Here is a 14,082-nt window from a genome sequence, read left to right as displayed (position 1 = left end):
TCGTGAAGAAACCAGAGGCCTTTCTCCTGGGCATAGTCGGCCAATTGGTGTTAAAGAAGGACAGAACGTTTTTTATGTACGCTACAGCAGCAGCAAGAATACTCATTGCAAAGTATTGGAAGACACAAGAATTACCCACCTTGGAAGAATGGCAGATGCAAGTAATCGACTATATGGAAATGGCTGAGATGACTGGCAGAATCCGAGACCAGGGAGAAGAGTTGGTGGAAGAAGATTGGAGGAAATTTAAAATTTATTTACAGAAGTATTGTAAAATGTATGAATGCTGATGACATTGAAATAAAATGAAGGGGTTCTAGTAATAAGAGATAAAAATTTGAAATTCGGGAGGTAAAATATATAAGGACAAAGTAGTAGGATATGAATTTGCTGAACTAATTGTTAAAAAGGGATATAAAAAAGGGAGGCGTGAGGAAGTCAGGAAAATAAGTTAATTGAAGATAAATAACTAGAAAAGAGTGATTTGTGTTTTTTCCTATTTTATTTTTTTTGTGTTGACTGTTCTTGTTAAATGTTTGTATTTTATGTATTGTGAAAGTTTGTATTGTTGTGTTTTATATTGTTTTTCTGTGTTTTTATTGTCCTATTTTTCTATTGTTAAACTTAATAAAAATATTATTTAAAAAAAAGAAAGAAAGAAAAAAGAAAAGCCAGTGTGGTGTAGTGGTTAAGAGCGGTAGACTCATAATCTGGTGAACAGGGTTCGCGTCTCCGCTCCTCCACATGTAGCTGCTGGGTGACCATGGGCCAGTCACACTTCTTTGAAGTTTCTCAGCCCCACTCACCTCACAGAGTGTTTGTTGTAGGGAAGGAAGGGAAAGGAGAATGTGAGCCGCTTTGAGACTCCTTCAGGTAGTGATAAAGCGGGATATCAAATCCAAACTCTTCTTCTTCTTCAAAGGAACCCACACCTCGGCGCACGCAACAGGATGCGTTGTGCAGTGCTCACAACGTTATGCGGAGCTCCAGGCGCAGCGCCGAAACAGTTAGCCGCCATGCAGCTGGGGCAAGAGCTGACAGCCGAGCGGAGTGGAGAAGAGACCGTCGGAGTGCCGCGGGCTCTTCTGCTGCAGGCAGCTCGGCGTGAGTTCGGCGGCAAGAGTTGGAGTCCGGGGAAGAGCTGCCCACAGTAGAAGAGCCCGCGGTGCTCTGACGGGCTCTGCTCTGCTCAGCTGTCGGTGGGTCTTCCCCTGAATTCAACGCTCAGCCCTGGACTCTTGGCCTGGCACCCCTAGCACCAATGGTTAAGACGGCCTTGACCATAGAGAATTTCAAATCAGGAAAAAGCCTGAACATAGCTGTGATTTTCCTTGGAAGGCTATTGGGACTGAAGCAGAGCCTAAGTAAAGTTTGCTGCTCCCCTCCCTGTTTAATACTAGTTATGTTTAGTACAAATAAGCACGACATAATATGGTGTCTTGCCATTGTCCCATTCATTTGCTGATCTTTGCAGGCTGCATGGAAACACTGAACATGGAATGTAATATTATGTGTTTATTTCACCAGATATTACATGGGGCAGATGAGGGTTGACACATGGCTGATGATAAAAGGACCCCTCCATAGGTGTGCTTCATAAGCCTATCATTGCAAATCTCTACAAGAAAAACTCACTCTTGCATTGCCAATGGAACCATACAAATTAATAGGAAAGGGAGAAACATGGCCACATGTACCTATTCCATCCTTCTAAAGTCACCAAGAGAGACTGTGCCAGCCATGTGCCAGACCTGCACATAAACCGATTTATGCCTTCTCTGGGACTGTGTTAGCAAAACAGCTAAGCCTACACTTACTTTTCTGTATCTTCTTTGTTTTTGGAATGCTTAAGTATTTTGAGGCTTCTCTGATAAAACTGACGACCTTTGTCCTTTCTTTCCACCTCCTCTTCCACTAGAAATGTGACCAGAAAAAACACTGTGATGCAACTCCACGATGTATCGCCATAGATTTAGATTTAAATCATGTGCTATTTCGATAGGGTGCATGTAATAAGCAACATTTCTGTTTTCGAATTCCGGTGAATGCTAGAGTGGAATTTAAATATAAGGTTTCAAATAAGATGTGCGCATGAATTGAGCCACCCTTAAAGCACAATGCATTTGATGTAATACAGTATGTGGTTACTAAAGATAGCTTATACTGCCAAGCCCCATTAAGCATTTATGAATCCCCTTCACTGAAAGCACTAGAGTTAGGGCCTTAACCCACCTACCCATTACAAGTTTAAATAGGAGTGCATTGTGCCATAGCAATGAGTGGCATTTATATTCTCAAACCTTGATGATTTCTAATTGTTTCCATGGCTCTCATCCCATCTCCTGTCTGCTTTCAAAGTTCAGTGGCCCTTTCTCTTAGATACATACCCTTCCACTTCCTCCAACACATACACAATATTTCACAAAAGCATAGAATCATAGAATCATAGAATCATAGAATCATAGAGTTGGAAGAGACCACAAGGGCCATCGAGTCCAACCCCCTGCCAAGCAGGAAACACCATCAGAGCACTCCTGACATGTGGTTGTCAAGCCTCTGCTTAAAGACCTCCAAAGAAGGAGACTCCACCACACTCCTTGGCAGCAAATTCCACTGTCGAACAGCTCTTACTGTCAGGAAGTTCTTCCTAATGTTTAGGTGGATTCTTCTTTCTTGTAGTTTGGATCCATTGCTCCGTGTCCGCTTCTCTGGAGCAGCAGAAAACAACCTTTCTCCCTCCTCTATGTGACATCCTTTTATATATTTGAACATGGCTATCATATCACCCCTTAGCCTCCTCTTCTCCAGGCTAAACATGCCCAGCTCCCTTAGCCGTTCCTCATAAGGCATCGTTTCCAGGCCTTTGACCATTTTGGTTGCCCTCCTCTGGACACGTTCCAGTTTGTCAGTGTCCTTCTTGAACTGTGGTGCCCAGAACTGGACACAGTACTCCAGGTGAGGCCTGACCAGAGCAGAATACAGTGGCACTATTACTTCCCTTGATCTAGATGCTATACTCCTATTGATGCAGCCCAGAACTGCATTGGCTTTTTTAGCTGCCGCGTCACACTGTTGGCTCATGTCAAGTTTGTGGTCAACCAAGACTCCTAGATCCTTTTCACATGTACTGCTCTCAAGCCAGGTGTCACCCATCTTGTATTTGTGCCTCTCATTTTTTTTGCCCAAGTGCAATACTTTACATTTCTCCCTGTTAAAATTCATCTTGTTTGTTTTGGCCCAGTTCTCTAATCTGTCAAGGTCGTTTTGAAATGTGATCCTGTCCTCTGGGGTGTTAGCCACCCCTCCCAGCTTGGTGTCATCTGCAAATTTGATCAAGATGCCCTTGAGTCCATCATCCAAGTCGTTGATAAAGATGTTGAATAAGACCGGGCCCAAGACAGAACCCTGTGGCACCCCACTAGTCACTCTTCTCCAGGATGAAGAGGAACCATTGATGAGCACCCTTTGGGTTCGGTCAGTCAGCCAGTTACAAATCCACTGAGTGGTAGCATAGTCAAGATCGCATTTTACCAGCTTCTTTACAAGAATATCATGGGGCACCTTGTCAAATGCCTTGCTGAAATCAAGGTAGGCTACATCCACTGCGTTCCCTTCATCTACCAGGCTTGTAATTCTGTAAAAAAACGAGATCAGGTTTGTCTGACATGACTTATTTTTCAGAAATCAATGCTGACTATTGGTGATCACAGCATTCCTTTCTAGGTGCTCACAGACTGTTTGCTTAATGATCTGCTCCAGAATCTTCCCTGGTATTGATGTCAGACTGACTTGGGGGTAATTATTTGGGTCCTCTCTTTTCCCCTTTTTGAAAATAGGGACAACATTTGCCCTCCTCCAGTCTGCCGGGACTTCGCCTGTTTTCCAGGAATTCTCAAAGATGACTGCCAGTGGTTCTGAAATCACATCTGCCAGTTCTTTTAATACTCTTGGATGCAGTTCATCTGGCCCTGGAGACTTGAATACATCTAGACTAGCCAAGTATTCTTGTACTATCTCCTTAGTTATTCTGGGCTGTGTTTCCTCTGCTGAATCATTTGCTCCAAATTCTTCAGGTCGGACATTGTTTTCTTTATCGGAGAAGACTGAGGCAAAGAAGGCATTGAGGAGTTCAGCCCTTTCTGTGTCCCCTGTTTGCATTTCACCATCTTCTCCTCTGAGTGACCCCACTGCTTCTTTGTTCTTCCTTTTGCTACGAACATACCCATAAAAGCCTTTTTTGTTGCTTTTAACCTCTCTAGCAAGCCTGAGTTCATTCTGTGCTTTAGCTTTTCTGACTTTGTGTCTACACGTGCTGGCTATTTGTTTGAATTCCTCTTTGGTGGTTTCCCCCCTTTTCCATTTTTTGTACACATCCTTTTTTAATCTTAGTTAAAAGTTCTTTAGATAGCCACCCTGGCTTCTTTAGGCACCTTCCATGTTTCCGTCTCAATGGTATTGCCTGAAGTTGTGCTTTTACTATCTCCCTCTTAACAAACTCCCAGCCATCATGAACTCCCTTTCCTTTTAGTATTACTGTCCATGGGATCTCACCCAGCACTTCCCTAAGTTTTATGAAGTCGGCTTTCTTAAAGTCGAGAAATTGAGTCTTAGTATGCTTGGCTGCTCCTTTCCGCTGTATAGTAAACTTCAGAAGAGCATGATCACTCGCGCCTAATGATCCTTCCACTTCTACCCCACTAACCAGGTCATCAACATTGGTTAGGACCAGATCTAAAATGGCTGTTCCTCTTGTTGCTTCTCCCACTTTCTGGACAATGAAGTTGTCTGCAAGGCCAGTGAGGAATCTGTTTGACATGCTCTTGGCTGAGTTTGACATCCAACAAATATCCGGGTAATTGAAGTCCCCCATTACTACTATCTCCCTTCCTTTTGCATGCTTGGCCATCTGTTCCAGGAAGGCATCATCTATGTCCTCCGTTTGGCTTGGGGATCTATAGTAAACTCCCACAATGAGGTCACTGTTATTCTTCTCTCCCTTAATTTTGACCCAAATGCTCTCACTTTGGCTTTGAGGTTCTAAATCTTGGATCTCTTCACAGGTATACACATCCCTGACATATAACGCCACTCCTCCTCCTTTCTTGTCTGGTCTGTTTCTCTGAAATAGATTGTATCCCTCCATTATTACATTCCAATCGTGGGACTTATCCCACCAGGTTTCAGTGATGCCTATTATGTCATATTTAGTTTGCTGTACCAAGAGCTCAAGCTCATCTTGTTTATTTCCCATGCTTTGCGCATTAGTGTACAGACATTGAAGTCCATTAATCATTCCCCCGTGTCTCTTATTTAAGGATTTTTTCCTCTCACCACTAGGTCTGCGTGCTGTTTGCTCCATTCGGTCTATGACATTTGGATGATCATCTTCATCAATTGATAGACTCCTACCTTCAGGAGCACTGTCTCCCTCCCCCACATTAGTCAGTTTAAAGCCCTCCTGATGAGGTTTCTGAGTAAGTTCCATTGAACTCAGTGAGGTTCACTTTCAAGTAGATATGCAATTGTGATGTATTTTATATTAGATTCCCTCTCTGCTGTTAGCTCTTGGCTGGCCTTGAAAAAGATGCATGTATTCATTTAAGACTGACACTGGGGGAAAGTTGTGCTCTTGTGCCTTCAATAGCTGTGTGGCATACATTCAACATGTTAAACATTTCTCGTACAGTGGTACCTTGGGTTAAGTACTTAATTTGTTCTGGAGGTCTGTTCTTCACCTGAAACTGTTCTTAACCTGAAGCACCACTTTAGCTAATGGGGCCTCCTGCTGCTGCTGCGTCGCCGGAGCACAATTTCTTTTCTCATCCTGCAGCAAAGTTCTTAACCTGGGGTACTATTTCTGGGTTAGCAGAGTCTGTAACCTGAAGCGTATGTAACCTGAAGCATGTGTAACCTGAGGTACCATTGTATATAAATACAAATATAGGAAAACCTTCCCCTATTCAGATTCTGTCAGACATTTTATTACATGTGTGTCTACTGATTTATTTTTGAGTCTTCTCCACCTGAGAAAGAGAACACAAATTTGCATGTGATGCAAAGCACGTGCACATTTTATGCAAATCTGTGCTCTCTTTTTGCAAGTGGTTTAGAGGGCCCGATGCATATAAAGGGTATTGGGCACACAAAAATTCCTATTGGCACCCCTGATAGAACATGGTCTCATTATACTATCATTTTGCCAGTTCTGAATTAAGTGAGATTTTACAGCAGAGTCGTGAGAAAACTGGGTAGGGAGATTTTATTATTTTTTTTCTATTGAAAACATTTTTTAAAAAATTACAGTGGTAGCTTGGTATACGAAGAGCACTGTTAACAAACTATTCAGTGAATGAACTCTGCAAAACCAGAAGTAGGTGTTCTGGTTAGCGAACTTTGCCTCGGAAGCCAAACGGAAGCTGAATGGTGGAAGGGCACTGGTGGTGGGAGGCCTCAGTAGGGAAAGTGTGCCTCGGTTTAAGTATGCTTTGGTTTAAGAACGGACTTCTGGAACGAATTAAGTTCGTAAACCGAGGTACCACTGTACTGATTCAGAAAGCTTTTACAGCTCAAATTTTGCCTAACACTCCGAGAGAATATACAAAAGATCTGAGGAAGTAGGAGACAGTTAAGCTTTGAATTGAAATGATTACCTTCTGATGAAAATGAATCTTGAACTGTTAATCTTTTACTCTTGTTCAAGGTCTCCTGCAAGAAAATTAATTTATATATGAAATCTATCTTCAAAATTGAAAGAAATCATTGTCTGGTCAGGTCCTAGAATCTGCTTAGTTGCTCATAAAGGGTTTGTCTACACTTCCGCTTGTCCCATGTCGAGAAAGCATGGGTCTGAGTAATTTCCCGCTTGTTCCATGCTTTATAGGCCTGGGTCCGAGCAGTTTCACAGTAAGGATTTAAACAATTTTTTTAATGGCTGTTGCAGAACTACGCTTTCTTTACAAATAACTAAGTAGAATTAAGTGGTTTTTAATTTTGCCCAGATGACATTGCATACATCCCACATTGCTGTGGAGCATGTTATGTAATGTCACTTGAGGGATGATATGCAAAATGTGCTCATCTTGAGTGCCTCTTCTTTCACTTTTAACAAAATTCAATTGTTTTTTAATCATGCTTTGCTTCATTTCCAGCTCTAAAATGAGCTCTAGCTATTCACACTCAAAATTGTATTTCAGTTATTTGATTTGATCAACCTGAGCATAATCATCAGAGGCAACTTTTATCCCCAGTCAAGGTTTTTTATTTGCATGAAATGATTCATTTTGCAGCAGCTTCTTTTATTTTCCCTAGAAGGGATTTTGCATTGAGAATAAGAAACAACTATTCATCAGCTATATCATCTATCACTTAGGCTGTGTAAGTCAAAGTCAACTTTGCTGAAGGCAGTAGGCAGAAAGCACTCAGCAGAACGAAGTTACTGTGACCGTTTGAAATGAAGCAAGAACTTAACAAGGAAACACAAAAATCTCATAGCATGGAGAAACATAGCTAATCTCTGAGCTCACCTGTATGTTTAGCAAAGCAACATAAAAACAGCAAAAACAAACAAGGATGGGCATCATTCTTCCACATAATATAAACAACTATTGTTATTTTAAAAGGTTTATAAACCACTCACATTATAAAACATTAGAATAGTATATAGAAAACCAAAAATACATCTAAAACACACACCAGAAACAATACAGCTAAGATAACACAGTACAACACCAGAAGATGACCAGCGGACAGCAATTAAATATTTAAGTCAGAAAAGGCTTGGGTAAATAAAGGTCTGGAGCATGTCATCTGAAAGAGTAGATGCTTGGAACATGCCTTATCTCATAAGGTGATAAATTTCACATTAAAAGGGCCACAACACTGGTGGACACAAGGTGAATACTCAGAACTCTTGGAATCGCTAGGAGGTAGGGATGGGATCCTCAGGTCAGATGCCAAAGTGGACTCACTTGATCTAATCCGGGAAGATCATAAGATGGATCAGATAATGAAGTCCACTTTAGAATCTCCAGTCTGTGGATTCTGGCTGCCTGCACCAGGTGGTCTGAGGACCCTGGAGGCATGCATGTTTCTGCTGCATATTTCCCTCTGAGAGCGACAGACCATTAATTCCCATTGTTCCCAAGGAGGACTTGCTCTGTAACAGTTGTAGATCTTGGGGGTCTCAAATTTCAGTGGTGCCTCTCTATCTCCTGCACTCCATTGCAGTACACCCTGCAGCATCCCTGAGGCTCCACACCTAGTGCGATTGAACTGGCCGTGCTCCCCTAAATACACCTCTGTCTGTAATGTAATTTAAAGCTTATAGAGGTGAGGACCCCACACATTTTGAATTGCGTTACAGAGCCTGTGGGAAGCTGAAAGTCTTACTTCTACATGGAGTTTCTTAGAAAATTACTTTCGCATTTCTGTGTATATGTTAAAGGATCCTTTGGGGGGATCCACAAAGCTTAGGATCCAGCAGATTCTAGCCACTGTGGGTTGTGCCACAAAACACCTCATTTTGTGGCTTTCTGCTTGCTACTGCAGGTGGGAGAATGGCCAGTCGTAGCTTTCTACCTGCTAAGGCAAAGTTGGGGCCTCCACCATGGTAGGGACTTCCAACAGTTTTCATCTCTGCTAGTGGAGGCTGGTAGAGAGGCAACTATGTGTCATCCTAACTCAGCCACTCAACCATCAAGGGGAAGGGGATTAGGATTACATTCCTAATCTGGATCCAACCGAATGCATTTTAACATTGTCTGGATGGATAGTTCATCATGTGCACTGTACAAAACACATTTTCGTATGATTCAATCTGTTATTAGTTTGGGGCAATAACCTTGACTTCAACAACTGTCTTACTCAGCATGTGTTATTTCCAAGTACATATCTCTTTTCTTTTCAATTATTTACTTTCTCTTTCCTTATCTAGTGATTTACCCAATAGTAGAATGAATCTTCATGCTATTTATACTGGTCTCATACAGAAAAGAGCCATGTGCTAAAATCTGTTATTTGTTGTTTATTTTAATATACTTTAAGAAGCACAATAAAAATGCAACTCATATACAGTAAAAACAAAGCAGTTTTTGAAAAGGCGGTAGTGTTTTACCTCTTTTGAAATGTTAACTCCTCTCTTATTCTGAAGAATTTCTTCTGATTCTGAAAACAATAAAGACATCAAATAGAGTACAACTTTTAACAAAAAGGTGTTACAGAGAAACAAGAACATTTTACAGTAAAACAAAGGAAGCCATCTTGGTCCACACACACACACAAAACAAAAAACAAAACCCACAATGAGACAGGACTTTTACAAAGAAATTATTTTGTTACATTCTGATTGGTCCTTCTTGAACCTCCTTCAGATTAAAAAAAGAGAGGAAAGAATAAAAAATAACAGAATGAGAACTAATAAAGGCCCCGGAGATTGTCTGGTATTCCTTAACTCAAGGCTACTGAAGGATAAGATATTACAAAAAAGTAATCAATGTAAATTGACGGTAGACGAGTTTGTAACCTGAAAGAGTCATTAAGGATTCAGTTTCAACCTCAGGATCTCTTTCAAAAATGTAGAGCATTGTATGTGCCAAAATGAGCATTAAAATGAATTGGAGCAGGGTTGTTCACAGTGGCTAAGAACTGTACAATCTTTCAGGATTCCTCCCGCAATCCCCTATGCTGCCTGGAAATCTGCTTTGGAGGGTTGTGGGACCCTCTGGATCAACATGGAAGGTGGTAGTGGGGGTTACAGGGAGAAGAGGAAATAGTTGGAAATTATTTCCCTTTCGCTTCTTCCATTGTGGAGCCTCCACTGGATCTCAATAATGCTCACCAACAAAAGGAGCCCTTCCATTTGCAGAACAGTAGGTTTAAAATACCGTATTTTTCGCTCTATAAGTCACACTTTTCCCCTCCTAAAAAGTAAGGGGAAATGTGTGTGCATCTTATGGAGCGAATGCAGGTGGGAGGCTCTGCTCAGCGCTCCCTCTAAAGAGCCGCGTGGAGCGTGTGGGAGGCTCTTCGGGGCTTTTCCCTGAGGAGGAAGAAGGGCTACCCTTCTTCATCCTTGGGGAAAAGCCCCCAAGAGCCGCACACACACTCCGTGCGCTCTTTAATAATAATAATAATAATTTATTATTTATACCCCGCCCATCTGGCTGAGTTTCCCCAGCCACTCTGGGCGGCTCCCAATCAGTGTTAAAAACAGTACAGCGTTACATATTAAAAACTTCCCTGAACAGGGCTGCCTTAAGATGTCTTCTGAATGTCAAGTAATTATTTATCTCTTTGACATCTGATGGGAGGGCATTCCACAGGGCGGGCGCCACTACCGAGAAGGCCCTCTGTCTGGTTCCCTGTAACCTCACTTCTCGCAATGAGGGAACCGCCAGAAGGCCCTCGGCGCTGGATCTCAGCGTCCGGGCAGAATGATGGGGGTGGAGACGCTCCTTCAGATATACTGGACCGAGGCCGTTTAGGGCTTTAAAGGTCAGCACCAACACTTTGAATCGTGCTCGGAAACGTACTGGGAGCCAATGCAGATCTCTCAGAACCGGTGTTATGTGGTCCCGGCGGCCACTCCCAGTCACCAGTCTAGCTGCCACATTCTGGATTAATTGCAGTTTCCGGGTCACCTTCAAAGGTAGCCCCACGTAGAGTGCGTTGCAGTAGTCCAAGCGTGAGATAACTAGAGCATACACCAGCATGCGCGGCTCTTGGGGGAGCCTTAGCTGCGAGCAGCCTCTCCCAGGCATGGAGAGCCTTCATCGCACCAATCCCTCTTGCCCTCCTGGCTTTAGGGATAGCCCCGCAAAGCCTCCTGAGCGAAGATGGAGGAGTGCTCCCTCTTAGCTCAGGATGCTTTGTGTTGCTTTCTTATTTCTTGTTTTCCTCCCCTAAAAACTAGGTGCGTCTAATAGAGTGAAAAATACAGTAGTTTAATATAATGGATTGGGCTAACAAGATTTGTTTATTGCTAAACACATCCAAAACTACCAAATAGGATGGGCACGTACATTGCCTAAAAAAGAAAGGAAATGCATCATATTATAGCATTGGTATGAGTTGGTGAAAGTTATACTTCAAATCGTTGGCTTTCCCTGTCCAGGAAACTGCCTGGCAGAAAAGCCATCAAGAGGTAATCACGGGAATGCCCTAGTCATTGACTTAAGAAAAGACACACAGAGAGAACAGATCAGTAAAAAAAGAGAGAGAGAGAGACACTATTCCGCTGGAGTGCAAGTGGGGAAGTTCCAGATTTGCAGTGGACAGTGATGTAAGCGAACGGTAAAAAAGTGTCAGTTTTGCAAGCTGGAGTGGGAGGGCAGAGCTCAAGGTGTGCTGTCATTTCATGCTGCAGAGAGGGTCAGACACGGTGCTTAAGGTCTATGAATCCAAGCCTGTAGCAATGGAAGGAGCAGGACCCTCTTGGCTTGAGAATGCTCTGCATTCTCTCCATATAGGCTCGGGTTGCAATAAGATAAAGCATGATATAAGAAATAAAGGGAGCAATAAAAAGCACTAAAATTCAATAGGAGTATTTAATGGATGGCTATACCATCTCCTGTCTTCACCCACAAATCCAGAGACACACCACAGTTTACCTAAATGAGACTGTTATGTACTGAAGTTCTCACCCTGGGCCAGCAGGGGGATACTGTAGATAGTTTTCACTCAGGTCCACGTCAGTTATTTTAGGTGGGAAACCCTGGGTTGTTGTTGCTACAGTTGACATCCGGCTGCCTATAAAAGCAGGCCGGCTGAGCTGTTTGCGGTTCAGTTTCTGTAGCAGCTTACAAAATAAAGAGCTGCTCTGGAGAAATCGCTGTGTCGTCTGCTATGTTCACCCACAACTTAACAGAGACCTTGGTCCACTGGTGGTCCATGGACCACAGTCTGGGAACCCCTGACATATTCAACTTTGCTGGGATAAATAGCTTTTCTAGTTTACTGAATTCTCTTAGCTTCTGTATTTGTTTCTAACTTCCCTGTGAAGTGCAGCTGTACTAGAAAGAAAACTGAGCAGCAGAGACTTTTTTCATATACAGTATAATACAAAATGACATTCACATGAACAAACATACCAGCTATAAATTAATACTCTCTTTTGTCTGGAAGCTTAATTTTTATGTTATCTGGTGGACCTAAAATAATTTCTCTGACAAGTTTAATTAGAATAATAAAGCTCTAGGGACCATATAACCGTTTCTCCAGATTCTTGCAGTTATCCAAGCAGACAAAATGAACTTGAAATTACCTAAGGGTGGCAAATATGCAAAGGTTTATGAATGAACAAGATTAACATTAGTTAAAGTGAACCAGTTAGTTAACATTTGGTAGAGTGAACCACTCTCATACATTAGTAAACTTGAGGCAATATTTAGTCCAAGCAAAGTGTTCACATTTATCCTAGCAGATCTCTTATTACAGAAGATAACAACATTGTTTGGTAAGCAAGATGAACAAGCAAGTAAAAAAACCTAAGAGCTCTTACTATGCTGATAGTGACTCTGCTTTAACTGAAATGTTTAAAATGTTAAAAACAGATGCCTACTAATTTCAAAGGCTGGAAAACAGAGGCTTTAATGGTTAGACCACCATGTCAGCAGGTGACTGACTACAAGGAAATACCGTAATTGTTTCAGATACAGGATTTTTTAAAAAAACTCTCCAGTTAACAAGGTGCCAATGTGGTTACTAGACTCCTATCATTCTTGACCATTTTTCATGCTGGCTAGGTCTGCACTATACATTTAAAGTAGCATCATACCACTTTAAACAGTCACGTCTTCCCCCAAAAGCATCCTAGGAACTGAAGTTTGTTAAGGGTGCCGAGAGTTGTTGCTATTTGCACCCACCCCGATACAATTCCTAGAGTGGTTTAACAATCAATCCCTGTTCACAGGAAGCTCTGGGAATTGCAGTTCTAGTAGAGGAATAGGGGGTCTCCTATCAACTCTATTAACAAACTACACTTTGCAGGATTCTTTGGGGTAAGATGTGGCTGTTTAAAGTGGTATCCTACTGCTTTAAACGTATAGTGTACATGGGCACAAATGGCAGACACGCCCCATCATTCATGGAAATTCCCACACCAGTCAGTTGCCAATTTATTCACAATGAGGATACTTCAGGTGGTGTTCCCTAGCAGTGGCGTAGCGTGGGGGGTGCAGGGGGGGCCGGCCGCACCGGGCGCAACATCTGGGGGTTAGGGTTAGGGGGCACAAATCCACAGGTTAGGGGGTGCAAATCCACGGGTTAGGGGGCGCAAATTACTTGCCTTGCCCCGGGTGCTGACAACCCACGCTACGCCACTGTTCCCTAGGAACAAGCAAATACAGTAGGACCTTGAAAGTTGAACAGAATCTGTTTCAGAAGTCCGTTCGACTTCCAAAACGTTCGAAAACCAAAGCGCAGTTTCTGATTGGCTGCAGGAAGCTCCTGCAGCCAATTGGAAGCTGCGGAAGCCCCATTGGACGTTCGGCTTCCAAAAGAACGTTTAAAAACCGGAATAGTCACTTCCGGGTTTCGATCGTTCGGGAGCCAAAACGTTCGAGAACTAGGCTGTTTGACTTCCAAGGTACGGCTGCATGTCGATTTTGGCTTCTTTCCATTTCTGACATTTCTAAGTTTGATTTGCCACATTTCCACAAATGGCTTCAATTTTTTTTTGAGGGGAAAGGCTTCATTAAAATTAATCAGCATTTTAGGACTAATTTCTCTTAATACATTCAAATGCAATTTTACGTCATATACAGATATTTGCAAGGCAATTCCCCCCAATATAATGTACATTTATATGCACACTTTACCTTAGTATATGCATTTTTGTACATTCTACTTGGCTGGAGAATTGCATATGGCTAATGGATGTTTCAGTTCCCTATTGTTTTGGTTAGCGTGGATAGGCAAGTTCAGCTTTAAATGCAAACTGAACTGAATACAGTGGTACCTTGGGTTAAGTACTTAATTCATTCTGGAGGTACGTTCTTAACCTGAAACTGTTCTTAACCTGAAACTGTTCTTAACCTGAAGCACTTTAGCTAATGGGGCCTCCTGCTGCTGCCGCGCCGCCGGAGC

General features: G+C 42.4%; 1 protein-coding gene across 9 annotated transcripts in view; it reads right to left on the bottom strand.

The window, feature by feature from the left end:
- The window catches only part of SEL1L2 (SEL1L2 adaptor subunit of ERAD E3 ligase), a 47,713-nt gene that overhangs the window by 24,161 nt on the left and 9,470 nt on the right, over positions 1–14,082 (bottom strand). For 7 of the 9 annotated variants that reach the window (XM_053380596.1, XM_053380598.1, XM_053380595.1 and 4 more), the window contains exons 2-4: positions 9,113–9,162; positions 6,651–6,705; positions 1,818–1,914 (exon numbers count right to left, since the gene is read on the bottom strand). In XM_053380596.1, coding sequence (XP_053236571.1) covers positions 1,818–1,914; positions 6,651–6,705; positions 9,113–9,162 — 202 coding nt within the window. Of the gene's footprint in view, positions 1–1,817; positions 1,915–6,650; positions 6,706–9,112; positions 9,163–11,856; positions 11,876–14,082 lie in introns of those variants that run through there. The other 2 variants (XM_053380603.1, XM_053380602.1) reach the window with 2 other exon arrangements.

The sequence above is a fragment of the Podarcis raffonei genome, chromosome 3, assembly GCF_027172205.1.
Source record: "Podarcis raffonei isolate rPodRaf1 chromosome 3, rPodRaf1.pri, whole genome shotgun sequence".
NCBI lineage: Eukaryota > Metazoa > Chordata > Lepidosauria > Squamata > Lacertidae > Podarcis > Podarcis raffonei.
This window is presented reverse-complemented; position numbering and strand designations above follow the sequence as displayed.